The 20,354-nt window shown below is 60.5% G+C and overlaps 1 protein-coding gene across 2 annotated transcripts; it reads right to left on the bottom strand.

The window, feature by feature from the left end:
• Positions 1-604: 604 nt before the first annotated feature.
• Positions 605-20,265, bottom strand: LOC138224011 (pre-mRNA-processing factor 39). 2 transcript variants are annotated; one of them, XM_069180201.1, is made up of 14 exons: positions 20,133-20,265; positions 18,548-18,813; positions 17,583-17,708; positions 16,518-16,636; positions 15,482-15,649; positions 14,538-14,715; positions 14,317-14,421; positions 14,059-14,223; positions 10,853-10,979; positions 9,042-9,310; positions 7,912-8,096; positions 3,773-3,847; positions 3,489-3,675; positions 605-3,099 (listed from the first exon to the last, which is right to left on the bottom strand). In XM_069180201.1, exons 1-14 carry the CDS (start codon positions 20,185-20,187, stop codon positions 3,037-3,039), a joined length of 2,088 nt encoding a protein of 695 aa, XP_069036302.1. In that variant the 5' UTR covers positions 20,188-20,265; the 3' UTR covers positions 605-3,036. The 2 variants fall into 2 exon arrangements, with proteins under 2 accessions (XP_069036302.1, XP_069036301.1); XM_069180200.1 differs by having other exon boundaries at positions 605-3,102; positions 20,133-20,263.
• Between the last annotated feature and the right edge of the window lie 89 nt (positions 20,266-20,354).

Genomic DNA, 20,354 nt, shown 5'->3' with positions numbered 1-20,354 from the left:
GTGGGGAGGAGAGCAGAGTGATGGAGCCAGTTCAGAGAGGGGGGTTATTAGGAGGCCATGACTGGTAAGGGCCAATGGGAAATTTGGCCAGGAAACTGGGGTAACACCCCTACTCTACCACCCCCAGCCAAGTGTCCCCCCAACTGGATGAGGCGCCAGTCCGCTCCCCACACATCAGCTCTCAGTGGGGAGGAGAGCAGAGTGATGGAGCCAGTTCAGAGAGGGGGGTTATTAGGAGGCCATGATGGGTAAGGGCCAATGGGAAATTTGGCCAGGACACCAGGGTTATATAACAATAATAATAATTGCTAACTGATACATGGGCATCTATCCAACATCTAACTGTTTTATCCAACTCAGGGTCGCGGTGGGGGAGCCGAAGTCAATCCCAGCAAGCACTGGGCACAAGGCAGGGTACACACACACACACACAGGGCAGCATGTCTTTGGACTGTGGGAGGAAACCCATGTTGAGCAGGATAGTACAAAACTCCTAACTCCTCCCCACCGAGACCCTGGATTGGATGAGGCAACTAGAAAGCCAAGACAATTCTCCAGACTGCAGGGGGCGCGCTCTCGAAAAAAAAACCCCAACACTGTCGAGTTACACACAAAAGCCCTTTATTATGTCTGTTTATATACAGTAAAAAACACACACACGGGGAGGTCTGGGAATGGTATGTCGATTATGTACATAGGACGCCGGTGATGGTTCATCTCCCAGCGCAGAAACGGAAGCAGACAGGCAGTGCTTGCATGCGAGACACGAGTCGGGTTCGACAGAGGGAGCACCAGCCTGCCAGTACAAAACTCTCTCTGGAGGCAGCTGGAAAAAGGGGGGGGGAAACACGAACCCTAATCAGGGACTTCGATTAGAAACCAGCTTATTTCATAGGGTACTGGACCCCACTGCACAGTACAGCCCTGCTCTAGACACGCTGACCCTCCAGGACGGGACACTGGACAGCCCTGCTCTAGACACGCTGACCCTCCAGGACGGGACACTGGACAGCCCTGCTCTAGACACGCTGACCCTCCAGGACCGGGACTGGACAGCCCTGCTCTAGACACGCTGACCCTCCAGGACCGGGACTGGACAGCCCTGCTGCAGACACACTGACTCTCCAGGACTGGACACTGGACAGCCCTGCTCTAGCCACACTGACCCTCCAGGACCGGGACTGGACAGCCCTGCTCTAGACACGCTGACCCTCCAGGACCGGGACTGGACAGCCCTGCTGCAGACACACTGACTCTCCAGGACTGGACACTGGACAGCCCTGCTCTAGACACACTGACCCTCCAGGACCGGGACTGGACAGCCCTGCTCTAGACACGCTGACCCTCCAGGACCGGGACTGGACAGCCCTGCTCTAGACACACTGACTCTCCAGGACTGGACAGCCCTGCTCTAGACACACTGACCCTCCAGGACGGGAAACTGGACAGCCCTGCTCTAGACACACTGACTCTCCAGGACTGGACAGCCCTGCTCTAGACACACTGACCCTCCAGGACGGGAAACTGGACAGCCCTGCTCTAGACACGCTGACCCTCCAGGACTGGACACTGGACAGCCCTGCTCTAGACACACTGACTCTCCAGGACTGGACAGCCCTGCTCTAGACACACTGACCCTCCAGGACGGGAAACTGGACAGCCCTGCTCTAGACACGCTGACCCTCCAGGACTGGACACTGGACAGCCCTGCTCTAGACACGCTGACCCTCCAGGACCGGGACTGGACAGCCCTGCTCTAGACACACTGACTCTCCAGGACTGGACAGCCCTGCTCTAGACACGCTGACCCTCCAGGACGGGACACTGGACAGCCCTGCTCTAGACACGCTGACCCTCCAGGACCGGGACTGGACAGCCCTGCTGCAGACACGCTGACTCTCCAGGACCGGGACTGGACAGCCCTGCTCTAGACACACTGACTCTCCAGGACTGGACAGCCCTGCTCTAGACACACTGACCCTCCAGGACGGGAAACTGGACAGCCCTGCTCTAGACACGCTGACCCTCCAGGACTGGACACTGGACAGCCCTGCTCTAGACACACTGACTCTCCAGGACTGGACAGCCCTGCTCTAGACACACTGACCCTCCAGGACGGGAAACTGGACAGCCCTGCTCTAGACACGCTGACCCTCCAGGACTGGACACTGGACAGCCCTGCTCTAGACACACTGACTCTCCAGGACTGGACAGCCCTGCTCTAGACACGCTGACCCTCCAGGACTGGACACTGGACAGCCCTGCTCTAGACACACTGACTCTCCAGGACTGGACAGCCCTGCTCTAGACACGGTGACCCTCCAGGACTGGACACTGGACAGCCCTGTTCTAGACACACTGCCCCTCCAGGACCGGACACTGGACAGGCCTGCTCTAGACACACTGTACTGTCCTATACTCCTCTGTCTCAAACCAGGTTCTGCACTCAAACACTTGGTGTAATAAGATCTGTTGGATTAGGGGTCTGATTTGTCCTGGAGCTGGGCAGGGAACCCCAAGTGATCCCCCATTCAGGAGGCTTGGGGTTAAAACGAGGTGTCAAAGTGCCCGGCGAGTCATTAAGCTCAGAGGAGGAACAGACGTCGGTGACCCAGTCCCGGCACCGGACCACCCCACCTCCCCCTGGAAAACGGGAGGGCAGGTCGTGTTCCAGGGATTTTCCTCCTCCTTTCTCACTTCGGTCCGATGGGGAAGAGCAGTTCGGGGGGGGGGGGGGGGGGGGTTTCCCAGGAGACGGCCGTGCCGCCCGGTCCGAGGTCTTCCGTGAACTCCCGACCGCCGCGACTCGGAGTTATAAATGCCGCGGGTCCCTTGAGGGTGTCCTACACGTTGACGTACAGCAGGGGGCGACGCGGGGCCGGGCGTCTCTCCCGCCCGGGAAAAAAGTCCCCTGTACCAGAAGTCCCCAGACCTGACACGCCCTGGACGGCTGTACCTGCAAAGGTGCCTTCTTCTGTGCTTTATTTACATTCCTGCCCCCCCACCCCGTCCCGTCCCGTCCCTCTCTGGCGCCCCCTAGCTGGGGGGGTAGTACTGGCTGTAGTTCCAGGGGTTCTGGTACCCATAGCTTCCGTACTGCTGCTGGAAGGGGGTTGGAGAAGAGGCCGGAGACAGGGAGGGAGGGAGGTGGGGGACACAAACAAAGAGAGGAAGAGTTAATGACGTTGACGGGTTTTACGAGCGTTAAGGCCGTTTTCAGACCCGTTCGGACTGGCGGTCCAATTAGACCAAGATGGATTACTCTACTTGCACGCAAGCCTTCTTGACACTGGGGTGCGGTGTGTGTGTGTGTGTGTGAGATTGTGGAGCTGTGTGTGTTACTGAACTGTTCCTAACTATGACTTCTGGGCCAAGACACCGGCCGAGATGACCCGGCACCGCCCGTATAATATCCTGAGCGGAGAAAGCGATTCCGGTTCTGATCCAGCCACCCGAAGCCGAGACTCTCTGCGGTAACGGGGTCTCACCTGGTACCAGGCTCCGTAGCTGTAAGCTGCCTGAGAGCTGGCCAGGTCCCCACCCAGCATGGGGGCGGGGGCTGCCGCCATAGCAACCGCGTCGCTCGCCAGGGGCGCCGCCACCGCCGCCACGGGGGGCGTGCTCCCGGCGCCGTCCTCCAGCCTGAGCTTCCTCTCCTCCGGGTCGTCGGGGTCCCTGCCCGGCGGAAAGGGAGAGCGGAGCCGAGGTCAGGGCATGGCCTGGGGGGGCTCCCCCCGCCCCCCAACCCCCCCCCCGAAAGAGATGCCCTCACCCATTCTCTGCGCCCCTCTTCTTCGTGCCGACCTCCTTCAGCAGCTTCTGGTGGTCTTCGTAGGCCGTCAGCAAGCTGTAGACACCCGGGGAGACCAGGGGGACATCAGACAGGCTGGCGATACCGCGCACCAGAGTCTCACAGCTGATCTGGAGACAACCGGGCGATACCGCGCACCAGAGTCTCACAGCTGATCTGGAGACAGGCGGGCGATACCGCGCACCAGAGTCTCACAGCTGATCTGGAGACAGGCGGGCGATACCGCGCACCAGAGTCTCACAGCTGATCTGGAGACAACCGGGCGATACCGCGCACCAGAGTCTCACAGCTGATCTGGAGACAACCGGGCAATACTGCGCACCAGAATCTCGCCCGTGCCAATCTGGAGACAACCGGGCGATACTGAGCACCAGAGTCTCCCCCGTGCCGATCTGGAGACAACCGGGCGATACCGCGCACCAGAGTCTCGCCCACGCCGATCTGGAGACAGGCTGGCGATACCGCGCACCAGAGTCTCACCACGCCGATCTGGAGACAACCGGGCGATACCGCGCACCAGAGTCTCGCCCGCGCCGATCTGGAGACAACCCGGCGATACTGAGCACCAGAGTCTCGCCCGCGCCTATCTGGAGACAGGCTGGCGATACTGAGCACCAAAGTCTCGCCCGCGCCGATCTGGAGACAACCGGACGATACCGCGCACAAGAGTCTCACAGCTGATCTGGAGACAACCGGGCGATACCGCGCACCAGAGTCTCGCGCGTGCCGATCTGGAGACAACTGGGCGATACCGCGCACCAGAGTCTCACAGCTGATCTGGAGACAACCGGGCGATACCGCGCACCAGAGTCTCACAGCTGATCTGGAGACAACCGGGCGATACCGCGCACCAGAGTCTCACAGCTGATCTGGAGACAACCGGGCGATACCGCGCACCAGAGTCTCACAGCTGATCTGGAGACAACCGGGCGATACCGAGCACCAGAGTCTCACAGCTGATCTGGAGACAACCGGGCGATACCGCGCACCAGAGTCTCACAGCTGATCTGGAGACAACCGGGCGATACCGCGCACCAGAGTCTCACAGCTGATCTGGAGACAGGCGGGCGATACCGCGCACCAGAGTCTCACAGCTGATCTGGAGACAACCGGGCGATACCGCGCACCAGAGTCTCACAGCTGATCTGGAGACAACCGGGCGATACTGAGCACCAGAGTCTCACAGCTGATCTGGAGACAACCGGGCGATACTGAGCACCAGAGTCTCACAGCTGATCTGGAGACAACCGGACGATACCGCGCACCAGAGTCTCACAGCTGATCTGGAGACAACCGGGCGATACCGCGCACCAGAGTCTCACAGCTGATCTGGAGACAACCGGGCGATACCGCGCACCAGAGTCTCACAGCTGATCTGGAGACAACCGGGCGATACCGCGCACCAGAGTCTCACAGCTGATCTGGAGACAACCGGGCGATACCGCGCACCAGAGTCTCACAGCTGATCTGGAGACAACCGGGCGATACCGCGCACCAGAGTCTCACAGCTGATCTGGAGACAACCGGGCGATACCGCGCACCAGAGTCTCACAGCTGATCTGGAGACAACCGGGCGATACTGAGCACCAGAGTCTCACAGCTGATCTGGAGACAACCGGGCGATACCGCGCACCAGAGTCTCGCCCACGCCGATCTGGAGACAGGCTGGCGATACCGCGCACCAGAGTCTCACCACGCCGATCTGGAGACAACCGGGCGATACCGCGCACCAGAGTCTCGCCCGCGCCGATCTGGAGACAACCCGGCGATACTGAGCACCAGAGTCTCGCCCGCGCCTATCTGGAGACAGGCTGGCGATACTGAGCACCAAAGTCTCGCCCGCGCCGATCTGGAGACAACCGGACGATACCGCGCACAAGAGTCTCACAGCTGATCTGGAGACAACCGGGCGATACCGCGCACCAGAGTCTCACAGCTGATCTGGAGACAACCGGGCGATACCGCGCACCAGAGTCTCACAGCTGATCTGGAGACAACCGGGCAATACTGCGCACCAGAATCTCGCCCGTGCCAATCTGGAGACAACCGGGCGATACTGAGCACCAGAGTCTCCCCCGTGCCGATCTGGAGACAACCGGGCGATACCGCGCACCAGAGTCTCGCCCACGCCGATCTGGAGACAGGCTGGCGATACCGCGCACCAGAGTCTCACCACGCCGATCTGGAGACAACCGGGCGATACCGCGCACCAGAGTCTCGCCCGCGCCGATCTGGAGACAACCCGGCGATACTGAGCACCAGAGTCTCGCCCGCGCCTATCTGGAGACAGGCTGGCGATACTGAGCACCAAAGTCTCGCCCGCGCCGATCTGGAGACAACCGGACGATACCGCGCACAAGAGTCTCACAGCTGATCTGGAGACAACCGGGCGATACCGCGCACCAGAGTCTCGCGCGTGCCGATCTGGAGACAACTGGGCGATACCGCGCACCAGAGTCTCACAGCTGATCTGGAGACAACCGGGCGATACCGCGCACCAGAGTCTCACAGCTGATCTGGAGACAACCGGGCGATACCGCGCACCAGAGTCTCACAGCTGATCTGGAGACAACCGGGCGATACCGCGCACCAGAGTCTCACAGCTGATCTGGAGACAACCGGGCGATACCGAGCACCAGAGTCTCACAGCTGATCTGGAGACAACCGGGCGATACCGCGCACCAGAGTCTCACAGCTGATCTGGAGACAACCGGGCGATACCGCGCACCAGAGTCTCACAGCTGATCTGGAGACAGGCGGGCGATACCGCGCACCAGAGTCTCACAGCTGATCTGGAGACAACCGGGCGATACCGCGCACCAGAGTCTCACAGCTGATCTGGAGACAACCGGGCGATACTGAGCACCAGAGTCTCACAGCTGATCTGGAGACAACCGGGCGATACTGAGCACCAGAGTCTCACAGCTGATCTGGAGACAACCGGACGATACCGCGCACCAGAGTCTCACAGCTGATCTGGAGACAACCGGGCGATACCGCGCACCAGAGTCTCACAGCTGATCTGGAGACAACCGGGCGATACCGCGCACCAGAGTCTCACAGCTGATCTGGAGACAACCGGGCGATACCGCGCACCAGAGTCTCACAGCTGATCTGGAGACAACCAGGCGATACCGCGCACCAGAGTCTCACAGCTGATCTGGAGACAACTGGGCGATACCGCGCACCAGAGTCTCACAGCTGATCTGGAGACAACCGGGCGATACCGCGCACCAGAGTCTCACAGCTGATCTGGAGACAACCGGGCGATACTGAGCACCAGAGTCTCACAGCTGATCTGGAGACAACCGGGCGATACCGCGCACCAGAGTCTCACAGCTGATCTGGAGACAACCGGGCGATACCGCGCACCAGAGTCTCACAGCTGATCTGGAGACAACCGGGCGATACCGCGCACCAGAGTCTCACAGCTGATCTGGAGACAACCGGGCGATACCGCGCACCAGAGTCTCACAGCTGATCTGGAGACAACCGGGCGATACCGCGCACCAGAGTCTCACAGCTGATCTGGAGACAGGCGGGCGATACTGAGCACCAGAGTCTCGCCCGCACTGATCTGGAGACAACCGGACGATACCGCGCACCAGAGTCTCGCCCGCGCCAATTTGGAGACAGGCTGGCAATACTGAGCACCAGAGTCTCGCCCGCGCCGATCTGGAGACAACCGGGCGATACCGCGCACCAGAGTCTCGCCTGCGCCTATCTGGAGACAGGCTGGCGATATGGCACACCAGAGTCTCGCCCGCGCCTATCTGGAGACAGGCTGGCGATATGGCACACCAGAGTCTCGCCCGCGCCTATCTGGAGACAGGCTGGCGATATGGCACACCAGAGTCTCGCCCGCGCCTATCTGGAGACAGGCTGGCGATATGGCACACCAGAGTCTCGCCCGCGCCTATCTGGAGACAGGCTGGCGATAGACGCGGGTTAACCTGGATCGAGACTCCGCTGATCCGGGTCGAGAGCTCAGGGCGGATGCGATCCTGATCTCGGAAACGGTGGCGCAGACCGCCCTCCTTCAGGGGGCCCCCCACCGCCCATCCTCGCCCCAGCCCAGCCCCCCCCCCCCCCCCTCCGACCTCTGCACGGCGTGGCCGAAGTCCTCGAGGAACTCGAGGCGGCGCTGGGAGAAGAGCAGCCGGGCGCTGGGCGGCAGGCCGGAGCTGAGCGCGCGGCTCAGGCACTGCAGGATGTTGCCCTCGTTCTGCCGCACGTCTCCGCTGAACTCCAGCTCCAGCAGGTTCTGGTGCAGCTTGACGTTACCCTGCGGGGGGGGGGGGAGGGGTGTCAGGGGCAGCAGGGCACACGTGCTCTCCGTCTCTCTCTCGCTCTCTCCGTCTGTCTGTCTGTCTGTCTGTCTGTCTGTCTGTCTGTCTCTCTCCTGTCTGTCTCTCTCTCCCGTCTCCCGTCTGTCTCTGTAACTCTCTCTCTCTCCTGTCTGTCTCTGTAACGTCTCTCTCTCTCCCGTCTGTCTCTGTAACGTCTCTCTCTCTCCCGTCTGTCTCTGTAACGTCTCTCTCTCCTGTCTGTCTCTGTAACATCTCTCTCTCCTGTCTGTCTCTGTAACGTCTCTCTCTCCTGTCTGTCTCTGTAACTCTCTCTCTCCTGTCTGTTTCTGTCTCTGTCTCTCTCTCTCCTGTCTCTGTCTCTCTCTCTCTCCTGTCTCTGTCACTCTCACTCTCTCTCCTGTCTCTGTCTCTCTCTCTCTCCTGTCTCTGTCACTCTCACTCTCTCTCCTGTCTGTCTCTCTCTCTCCTGTCTCTGTCACTCTCAGTCTCTCTCCTGTCTCTGTCTCTCTCCTGTCTCTGTCTCTCTCTCTCCTGTCTCTGTCACTCTCACTCTCTCTCCTGTCTGTCTCTGTCTTTGTCACTCTCACTCTCTCTGAGGCCCTACGCCACTCCCTCTTCCCAGTCCTTGGAGGAGGAGGAGGAGGAGGATGACGACGAAGACGGCAGCACTCCATCAGCACCCTCCTGCTCCCTCCCCCCTCCCTCTCCATAACTGACTACCCTCCGACCTCTGCCAGCGGTTCTGAGCCAACCCTGCCCGAGCTCCCCGACGCACCTGCCAGAGACCGCCGTCGGCGACGTCGTCGCCCCGATAATGCCACCCCCCCCAACATCTCAACAGAGGGAAAAAAAAAAACAAACGAAACAAAGAGGTTTCGGTCACAGACACACTCCTCCTCTCGAAACCCCCGCGGGCTCACCGGGTCGGCCTCGATGGCGTCCAGCAGGACCCGGCGGGCCTTCCCAGGGTTCCTCTGCAGTCGCAGCAGCAGCCGGGCCAGCTTGATGGAGTAGAAGGCGTGGAGGGGCGTGGCCTGGCTCTGGCGCACCGCCTCCCGCAGCAGGGCCTCCGCGCGCTCCGGCCGGCCCCCCCGCCGCTCCAGGCCCACCCGCCGCAGCCGCACCATGGCCAGCCCCGGCACGCCGCGCTCCGCGTGCTCCAGCAGCTGCCGCGCCTCCGCCAGGTTCCCTGGGGGGGGGGGGGGGGGGGCTGTCAGCGGATCTGCGCCTCGTGCTGGAACGTGTTGCCGTGCTGGAGAGGAGGGGGTCCCCCCCCCCGGTCCAAAGACGCAGTCTTTGTCAGGGTGGAGCTTGCGCGTTCTCCCTTCGTACACCTGGGTCCTAAGATAGGCTGGGGGCTTTACTGGCTTCTGGGGAAACTGCCCCGGGTGTGTGTGTGTGAGTGTGTGTGTGTGTGTGTGTCAGTGTGTGTGTGTCAGTGTGTGTCCTGTGATGGACTGACGTGTTGCCGTGTTGGAGAGGAGGGTGCCCCAGGTTGCTCCGGGTCCCCCCTGGTCCAAAGACGCAGTCTTTGCCTCCCAGCGCTGGGGTCCTGTGTGCCAGTCAGGGTGGAGCTTGCACGTTCTCCCTGCGTACACCTGGGTCCTAAGATAGGCTGGGGGCTTTACTGGCTTCTGGGGAAACTGCCCTGGGTGTGTGTGAGTGTGTGTGTGTGTGTGTCAGTGTCTGTGTGTCAGTGTGTCTGTGTGTGTGTCAGTGTGTCTGTGTGTCAGTGTGTCTGTGTGTGTGTGTGTCTGTGTGTGTCAGTGTGTGTGTGTCAGTATGTCTGTGTGTGTGTGTGTGTGTGTCAGTGTGTGTGTGTCAGTGTGTGTGTGTCAGTGTGTGTCCTGTGATGGACTGACGTGTTGCCGTGTTGGAGAGGAGGGTGCCCCAGGTTGCTCCGGTCCCCCCCCGGTCTAAAGACGCAGTCTTGGCCTCCCAGCGCTGGGGTCCTGTGTGCCAGTCAGGGTGGAGCTTGCACGTTCTCCCTGCGTACACCTGGGTCCTAAGATAGGCTGGGGGCTTTACTGGCTTCTGGGGAAACTGCCCCGGGTGTGTGTGAGTGTGTGTGTGTCAGTGTGTCAGTGTGTGTGTGTGTGTGTGTCAGTGTGTCTGTGTCAGTGTGTGTCTGTGTCAGTGTGTGTCTGTGTGTGTGTGTGTGTGTCAGTGTGTGTGTGTGTCAGTGTGTCTGTGTGTCAGTGTGTCTGTGTCAGTGTGTGTCTGTGTCAGTGTGTGTCTGTGTCAGTGTGTGTGTGTGTCAGTGTGTCTGTGTGTGTGTGTGTCAGTGTGTGTCCTGTGATGGACTGACGTGTTGCCGTGTTGGAGAGGAGGGTGCCCCAGGTTGCTCCGGGTCCCCCCTGGTCCAAAGACGCAGTCTTGGCCTCCCAGCGCTGGGGTCCTGTGTGCCAGTCAGGGTGGAGCTTGCACGTTCTCCCTGCGTACACCTGGGTCCTAAGATAGGCTGGGGGGCTTTACTGGCTTCTGGGGAAACTGCCCCGGGTGTGAGAGTGTGTGTGTGTCAGTGTGTGTCCTGTGATGGACTGGCGTCCTGTCCAGGGCGTACTCTGCCTTGTGCCCACTGCATGCTGGGATAGACTCCAGCTCCCAGCGGGGGAGGAAATGGCGGATGGGTGGGTGGAACTGCCTGTTTTGCCCCTGGTGCATGCCCAGCCTGCTGGAGGAATTGAGTTTCGGGGGGGGTGAAAGGCGGGGAGCCGGACCGGCCACTGACCCTGCCTCTCCTCGAAGGTGGCCCACTGCAGGTGGATGTTGGGCTTGCGGGGCAGGTGGATCCCACAGGCCCGGCGGAACACCGCGCGCGTCTCCTCCACCGTGTGCTGCTCCAGGTACCGCGCGTACTGTAGGGACACACGCAGGGAAGGAGCTCAGCGCCGACTCACTGCTGCTCTGTCTCCTTCCTCTCTCTACTCCCTCCTCCTCCTCCCTCACTCTACTCTCTTACCCGGCCCCAGAGCTTCTCATACAGGACACAGGGATAGGGACAGCACCCCCACTGTCTCTCCCCCGGATCTAGAACTCCTCGTACAGGACACAGGGATAGGGACAGCACCCCCACTGTCTCTCCCCCTCCCTCTTACCCGGCTCCAGAGCTCCTCGTACAGGGCGCAGGGATAGGGACAGCACCCCCACTGTCTCTCCCCCTCCCTCTCCCCCGGCTCCAGAGCTCCTCCTACAGGACACAGGGATAGGGACAGCACCCCCTCTGTCTCTCCCCCTCCCTCTTACCCGGCTCCAGAGCTCCTCCTACAGGACACAGGGATAGGGACAGCACCCCCACTGTCTCTCCCCCAGCTCCAGAGCTCCTCATACAGGACACAGGGATAGGGATAGCACCCCCACTGTCTCTCCCCCAGCTCCAGAGCTCCTCCTACAGGACACAGGGATAGGGACAGCACCCCCTCTGTCTCTCCCCCTCCCTCTTACCCGGCTCCAGAACTCCTCGTACAGGACACAGGGATAGGGACAGCACCCCCTCTGTCTCTCCCCCTCCCTCTTACCCGGCTCCAGAGCTCCTCGTACAGGACACAGGGATAGGGACAGCACCCCCTCTGTCTCTCCCCCTCCCTCTTACCCGGCTCCAGAGCTCCTCCTACAGGACACAGGGATAGGGACAGCACCCCCACTGTCTCTCCCCCTCCCTCTTACCCGGCTCCAGAACTCCTCGTACAGGACACAGGGATAGGGACAGCACCCCCACTGTCTCTCCCCCTCCCTCTTACCCGGCTCCAGAACTCCTCGTACAGGACACAGGGATAGGGACAGCACCCCCTCTGTCTCTCCCCCGGCTCCAGAGCTCCTCGTACAGGACACAGGGATAGGGACAGCACCCCCTCTGTCTCTCTCCCTCCCTCTTACCCGGCTCCAGAACTCCTCGTACAGGACACAGGGATAGGGACAGCACCCCCACTGTCTCTCCCCCGGCTCCAGAGCTCCTCGTACAGGACACAGGGATAGGGACAGCACCCCCACTGTCTCTCCCCCTCCCTCTTACCCGGCTCCAGAACTCCTCGTACAGGACACAGGGATAGGGACAGCACCCCCTCTGTCTCTCGCCCTCCCTCTTACCCAGCTCCAGAACTCCTCATACAGGACACAGGGATAGGGACAGCACCCCCACTGTCTCTCCCCCGGCTCCAGAACTCCTCGTACAGGACACAGGGATAGGGACAGCACCCCCACTGTCTCTCCCCCTCCCTCTTACCCGGCTCCAGAACTCCTCGTACAGGACACAGGGATAGGGACAGCACCCCCACTGTCTCTCCCCCTCCCTCTCCCCCGGCTCCAGAGCTCCTCGTACAGGACACAGGGATAGGGACAGCACCCCCTCTGTCTCTCTCCCTCCCTCTTACCCGGCTCCAGAACTCCTCGTACAGGACACAGGGATAGGGATAACAACCCCTCTGTCTCTCCCCCTCCCTCTTACCCAGCTCCAGAGCTCCTCCTACAGGACACAGGGATAGGGACAGCACCCCCACTGTCTCTCCCCCTCCCTCTTACCCGGCTCCAGAACTCCTCGTACAGGACACAGGGATAGGGACAACAACCCCTCTGTCTCTCTCCCTCCCTCTTACCCGGCTCCAGAACTCCTCGTACAGGACACAGGGATAGGGACAGCACCCCCACTGTCTCTCCCCCTCCCTCTTACCCGGCTCCAGAACTCCTCGTACAGGACACAGGGATAGGGACAACAACCCCTCTGTCTCTCTCCCTCCCTCTTACCCGGCTCCAGAACTCCTCGTACAGGACACAGGGATAGGGACAGCACCCCCACTGTCTCTCCCCCTCCCTCTTACCCGGCTCCAGAACTCCTCGTACAGGACACAGGGATAGGGACAGCACCCCCACTGTCTCTCCCCGGCTCCAGAGCTCCTCATACAGGACACAGGGATAGGGACAGCACCCCCACTGTCTCTCCCCCTCCCTCTTACCCGGCTCCAGAACTCCTCGTACAGGACACAGGGATAGGGACAGCACCCCCACTGTCTCTCCCCCGGCTCCAGAGCTCCTCCTACAGGACACAGGGATAGGGACAGCACCCCCACTGTCTCTCCCCCGGCTCCAGAGCTCCTCATACAGGACACAGGGATAGGGACAGCACCCCCTCTGTCTCTCTCCCTCCCTCTCCCCCGGCTCCAGAGCTCCTCCTACAGGACACAGGGATAGGGACAGCACCCCCACTGTCTCTCCCCCTCCCTCTTACCCGGCTCCAGAACTCCTCGTACAGGACACAGGGATAGGGACAGCACCCCCACTGTCTCTCCCCCTCCCTCTTACCCGGCTCCAGAACTCCTCGTACAGGACACAGGGATAGGGATAGCACCCCCTCTGTCTCTCCCCCTCCCTCTTACCCGGCTCCAGAGCTCCTCGTACAGGACACAGGGATAGGGACAGCACCCCCACTGTCTCTCCCCCTCCCTCTTACCCGGCTCCAGAGCTCCTCGTACAGGACACAGGGATAGGGACAGCACCCCCACTGTCTCTCCCCCTCCCTCTTACCCGGCTCCAGAGCTCCTCGTACAGGACACAGGGATAGGGACAGCACCCCCACTGTCTCTCCCCCGGCTCCAGAGCTCCTCATACAGGACACAGGGATAGGGACAGCACCCCCACTGTCTCTCCCCCTCCCTCTTACCCGGCTCCAGAGCTCCTCGTACAGGACACAGGGATAGGGACAGCACCCCCACTGTCTCTCCCCCGGCTCCAGAGCTCCTCCTACAGGACACAGGGATAGGGACAGCACCCCCACTGTCTCTCCCCCTCCCTCTTACCCGGCTCCAGAGCTCCTCGTACAGGACACAGGGATAGGGACAGCACCCCCTCTGTCTCTCCCCCTCCCTCTTACCCGGCTCCAGAACTCCTCGTACAGGACACAGGGATAGGGACAGCACCCCCACTGTCTCTCCCCCTCCCTCTTACCCGGCTCCAGAACTCCTCGTACAGGGCGCAGGCGATGAGGCAGCGCTCGAACAGAAACACCACCCTCTGGTGGCTGCTGTTGCTCATCTCCCAGTCCAGGTAGCTCTGCCAGTTGCGCAGCTGGGCGCGGTCCAGCGGCTTCACGTGGAAGTAGGGTCGCTTTATCTAAAGGGGGGGGGGGGGGGGGAGGCAGAGGGGTTAGGGCGCCTCGGAGCTGGGCGCGCACGGGCCGCGCGGCGCCACGTCCGGCCTCCTCACCCCTTCCTCAAACGCCCACCGCTTCCCCACTTCCAGCTCGGTCTGCTGGTACACTTCCTGTCGGCTGGCCAGCAGCAGCTCTCGCACCTTCTGCTCCTCTTCTTCCTGGGACGAGCGAGACACACCCACGCAAGGGGCTCAGCCAATCACACGCCCTCGGGGAGGGGGCGGGCGGGCTGGCGGCGGGCCCGGCCAATCAGCCGGCGGCTCCGGCCTCTTACCGTCGCCTGGTTGGCTGCGTCCAGGCCCGGGGGGCCGTCCTCCCCGGGCGGCACCTCCTCGTTCTCCTTTGCGGTGCTGACCGACGCACTCCCCCGCATGACCTCCGACCTCAGGCGCAGGAAGTCCTCGGTGGACAGGATGTGACGGGGGGAATGGCTCTCCACATGCTCCTTAAATCTGGGGGTCAAGGGTCAAAGGTCAGAGAGTGCCAGACACATAGAGATAATATTAATAATCCTTACATTTCTATAACACTTTTCTGGACCCTCCACTCAAAGCTTTGTACAGGTCATGGGGATCCCCTCCACCACCAGTGTGTACCCCCACCTGGATGAGGCGCCAGTCCGCTCCCCACACCCCAGCTCTCGGTGGGGAGGAGAGCAGAGTGATGGAGCCAGTTCAGAGAGGGGGGTTATCAGGAGGCCATGATGGGTAAAGGCCAGGGGGGAAATTTGGCCAGGACACCGGGGTAACACCCCTACTCTTCTCGAGAGACACCCTGGGGTTTTTAATGACCACAGAGAGTCAGGACCTCGGTTTTACGTCTCATCCGAAGGACGGCGCCTGTTTACAGTCTAGTGTCCCCGTCACTATACTGGGGCATCAGGACCCACACAGACCGCAGGGTGAGCGCCCCCTGCTGGCCCCACTAACACCTCTTCCAGCAGCAGCCTCAGCTCTCCCAGGAGTCTCCCCTCCAGGTACTGGCCAGGCTCACACTGCTGGGCTCCAGTGGGGAGCTGCAGGGGGATACAGCTGCTGGCTGAGATCAAAAGCTCAAACTGAAAACAGAGGATCTTTAAATACAGAGACCAGCGCTGGAGACCTCTTGTGTTTGGAGTGTCCTAGGAGAAGCCCCTATAACACGCAGCCTGTCTAGAATGATACAGCATGTAGCCTCACTTTACACGTCGGGGGCGAGGTCAGTGTTTTGTCGGGGTACCTCTGGTAGTGCTGGCTGTACAGCTGAGTTGGGGTGCTCAGCACCTTGTCGTACACGGCGGTCACCGCCCTCAGATCGCCCTGCTCCCTCTCCCAGTCCACGTACAGCTCCCACAGGCGGTCCGACCGGAAATCCATCCCCGCCGCGGCCACGGCGGATTCGAAGGTGCTGCACGGAGCGGCGGGGGAAGGGATAGGGTGGCGCACACACACAGAAACAGACCACATCCCGTGAGATCACAGAACCGGATCCATTTGGTCACGTGAGTGAACAGACCAAGGGAAGGAGTGGTCAGGCTTGAAATGCATTTCGTTAATGAAAACTCAAAGGTTTTACAATACCACGCAATGAAAGAAAACAGCAGAACATAAGAAAGTTTCAAAAGGTAAGGGTTACCACTGAAGTCACCTTACCTGGGGTCAGGGCGGGTGGACAGGGTTGAGGGTCAGGGTCAGTAATGGGGTCAGGGCTGGTGGTCAGGGTTGAGGGTTCAGTAATGGGGTCAGGGACAGGGCGGGTGGTCAGGGTTGAGGGTCAGGGTCAGTAATGGGGTCAGAGGGGGTGGTCAGGGTTGAGGGTCAGTAATGGGGTCAGGGACAGGGCGGGTGGTCAGGGTTGAGGGTCGGTAATGGGGTCAGGGACAGGGCGGGTGGTCAGGGTTGAGGGTCAGGGTCAGTAATGGGGTCAGAGGGGGTGGTCAGGGTTGAGGGTCAGTAATGGTGTCAGGGTCAGGGCGGGTGGTCAGGGTTGAGGGTCAGGGTCAGTAATGGGGTCAGAGGGGGTGGTCAGGGTTGAGGGTCAGTAATGGTGTCAGGGTCAGGGCGGGTGGACAGGGTTGAGGGTCAGGGTCAGTAATGGGGTCAGGGCGGGTGGTCAGGGTTGAGGGTCAGGGTCAGTAATGGGGTCAGGGCGGGTGGTCAGGGTTGAGGGTCAGGGTCAGTAATGGGGTCAGGGCGGGTGGACAGGGTTGAGGGTCAGTAATGGGGTCAGGGACAGGGCGGGTGGTCAGGGTCAGTACTGGGGCCAGGGCGTGTACCTGCGGATGTGCTGTGTGGACTCAGGCAGGTTCATGTTCAGGGTCTCCTGCAGGAGCGTGATGTAGTGAATCCAGAGGTCCAGACTGAGTGGGATCGCCTGCAGCCCCTGCACACACACCTGCAACACACACACACACACCTGTGACACACCTGTAATCCACACATACACACCTGTAATCCACCTGTGATCCACGCACACACACGCATACCTGTGATCCAGGCACACACACACCGTTAATCCACACACGCACACCTGTAATCCACGCACACACACACTCCTGTGATCCACAGACACACCTGTGATCCACGCACACACACACATACCTGTGATCCAGGATCACACACACCTGTAATCCATCTGTGATCCACACGCAGACCTGTAATCCACCCAGATACACACCTGTGATCCACGCATGCATACACACACACCTGCGATCCACGCACGCACACACCTGTGATCCACCCAGACACACGCCTGCGATCCACGCACGCACACACCTGTGATCCACGCACGCACGCACACCTGCAATCCACGCACGCACACACCTGTGATCCACCCAGACACACACCTGTGATCCACGCACGCACGCACACCTGCAATCCACGCACGCACGCACACCTGCGATCCACGCACTCACGCACACCTGCGATCCACGCACTCACGCACACCTGCGATCCACGCACTCACGCACACCTGCGATCCACGCACGCACACCTGCGATCCACCCAGACACACACCTGTGATCCACGCACGCACACACACCTGCGATCCACGCACGCACACACACCTGCGATCCACGCACGCACACCTGTGATCCACGCACACACACCTGTGATCCACCTAGACACACACCTGTGATCCACGCACGCACACGCACACCTGCGATCCACGCACACACCCACACCTGCGATCCACCCAGACGCACACCTGCGATCCACGCACACACGCACACCTGCGATCCACGCACGCACACCTGCGATCCACGCACACACTCTCACGTCCCCTCGGCTGTACCCATCACTGACTGCCGCAGCAGCCAGCTCACACATCGCGGCGCTCGGACCTCCTGCGCGCGGACGGGGAACCCGGCGCGCCGCTCCAGGTCGGCGAACTTCTTCCAGTAGCCGTAGCACAGCGGGTAGCGGGCGAAGAACACGGCGAACACGCGGCGGGTCGCCGGCATGTGTCCCTGCCAGGGGGGGAGAGGAGGACAGCGGTCAGTCCCGCCGAGACACGGGGCGACTGAGTAACTCTGCTAGAACCAACGGCTCAGCACTGCTGCCCCGCAGCGCTGGGGCCCTGGGTTCGATTCCCGGGGTGCTGTCTGGGTGGAGCTTGCATGTTCTCCCCGTGTTCGCGGGGGTTTCCTCCCACAGTCCCACGGACAGGCTGGTGGGTTAACTGGCTTCTGGGCAAACTGGCCCTGTTGTGTGTGTGCGTGTGCCGAGTCTGTGTCTGTGTCCTGTGATGGACTGGCGTCCCTTCCAGGGGGTAGCCTGCCTTGCTCCCATTGCTAGGGCGGAGCGGTGGCTCTGTGGCTCAGGATCCGCGCCTGTGGCTGGGAGGTTGCCGGTTCAAATCCCACAGCCGGCAGAGGAATCCTACTCTGTTTGGGGCCCCTGAGCCAGGCCCTTCACCCCCAGCTGCTCCAGGGGCGCCGTATAAATGGCCGACCCTGCGCTCTGACCCCCAGCTTCTCTCTCCCTGTCTGTGTGTCTCCTGGAGAGCAAGCTGGGGTCTGCGAAAAGACAAATTCCTGATGCAAGAAATTGTATAGGGCCGATAAAGAAACATTATTTATTATTGTTGGGAGACTCCGACTCCCTTGCATCCCTGCACTGGATACAGCGGTTAGAGAAGAGACGTATGGATGGATACTGTACTAAGTTAAAGGGGCTATTTATCGTAAACGCTTGCCTGCTTGGATAGACTCCGGCTTTCAGATACAGCCGATGGAAGACGGATGAAGGGACGGAATTAACCAGCAAACGGTATCTGAGCGACCGTATCGCCCCCCCTCCTCCTCACCTCCTGCTCCGTGTACTGCAGCAGGTCCGTCCAGGAGGAGAAATCCAGCGGGTTTTCCTGGGTGGCTCTCCACAGCCGGTAAAACTCCGGGGGCAGCTCCCCTTCCGAGTCCTCCCCCTCCTCGTAATCCTCCAGGGCGGCGGGATAAAGCCCCGTGACCTCCGACCCCGCGGCCGAGCCGGGGCCGCCCTCGCCGCCCTGACCTTTCACCTCCGGGGAGGCCGGGGGCGGGGCCTGGCTCGCCGGCTCCCCCTGCTGCCCGCCGTCTGTGCAAACAGAGAGAGAGAGAGAGAGGGGGACCACTCTGGCGTCTGGGTTCGCCTCAGAACCGGCAGGCGGCCCCCGACTTCCCCCTCGCGATGTTCAGGGCATGAAAACGACTGGGTTTGGAGCACAGTGGTGCAGCGCTGGGGCCCTGTGCGCTGTCTGTGTGGAGTTTGCACGTTCCCCTCGTGTATACATGGGTTTCCTCCCACAGCAGAGACAGGCTGGTGGGTTAATTGGCTTCTGGGAAAACTGGCCCTGGTGTGTGTGTGTGTGTGTGTGTGTCCTGTGATGGACTGGCGTCCCATCCAGGGTGTACCCTGCCTTGCGCCCGTTGCTTGCTGGGATAGACTCCCGCTCCCCCCGTGACCCGTAACCAGTAAGCGGGTTAGAAAATGGATGACAAATCGATTACTAGATCGACGCTAACTAAAACAGAAGCAAGAGGTATTCTCCAAAATTTCCACTGGCTGTTTTCCTCGTTACACATTCATACAGCTGGAGCTCGGAGGGCAAGAGGGCACCTTTGGGGCTGCTTTACAGCACCAATACCCCCTCCCAGCCTTCACACAGGATTCGAACCCGTGACCTCTCCAATCAGTGAGTCCTGGGCTCCAAACACATAACTACCTCTTAGACCGGACACTGCGCGGTCACCCTCTTCCGAGTAAAATTGTTCAAAAAAATAATCCCTCTGATAGCTTCACCGACTCAAGCGGATTAATCATACACTTCACAGGTGGTGCAAAACTTCTACAATTTCCGTTTTCAAACATCGGCGGCGTTCTGGTTAGGGAGATCCCGGGGAACGTGTTTGTACAAAGGCTGGCACAGCTCGGACGAGATGCAGGTTCAAGAGTTTTAACAGTAAACGATCGATGAGGTTTTCTTTTCTGGTCGGGCAAGGTTCCCGTACAAACAGCGCCACCACCTCCTTCGGAGTGACTTTTTCAGAACACAGTTTTGTTTTCAGGTTAACGCTGAATGAAATATTTTCGGCTCAGAAGTAAAACACTACCACCTCCGGGAGGAAACACAGAGAGCAACACACAGGTGGTGCCCTGGCCGTCCTGTAAATCCACTGCTGAGTGACTGTTAAATCAGAACAGGCCGGTCGGGTTCCGTAGAGATCCGCTAAACCTCAATCACAGCCGCTGGGCTGTGGACGGTACCGGTCACCCTGTAACTCAGTAACCCGGAGCAAGACGACTTTTAAAAGCCCCAAGATTCTGTCTTGTTCGGGAAAGCTCATTTTGAGGCACGACCGCACGCAACCCCTTTACTGCACCGGTTCGGAGGCGGCCTGCTGTCCAGCACTGACCCGGTTCGGCGGTTAACTCGCCGTTCGCGCTCGGATCCAGATTCTCCGCCGCCATCTTGGAAGAGACGAGAATACGGCACGTCTCTGCCGGTGACGTCACTGCCCTGGATCGCCATGGCAACCACCGAGTTTTAGCTAAATTAAAAATGTTTTTTTTTTAAATTATGACTCCAATTCTTTTTAGAGAATGAAATGACTGTTCATCAGAGAGGCGGATGTTCT

This window comes from Lepisosteus oculatus, chromosome 18, assembly GCF_040954835.1.
Source record: "Lepisosteus oculatus isolate fLepOcu1 chromosome 18, fLepOcu1.hap2, whole genome shotgun sequence".
Taxonomy (NCBI): Eukaryota; Metazoa; Chordata; class Actinopteri; order Semionotiformes; family Lepisosteidae; genus Lepisosteus; species Lepisosteus oculatus.
Note: the sequence above shows the minus strand (reverse complement) of the source record. Positions and strands in the feature narration are given on the sequence as shown.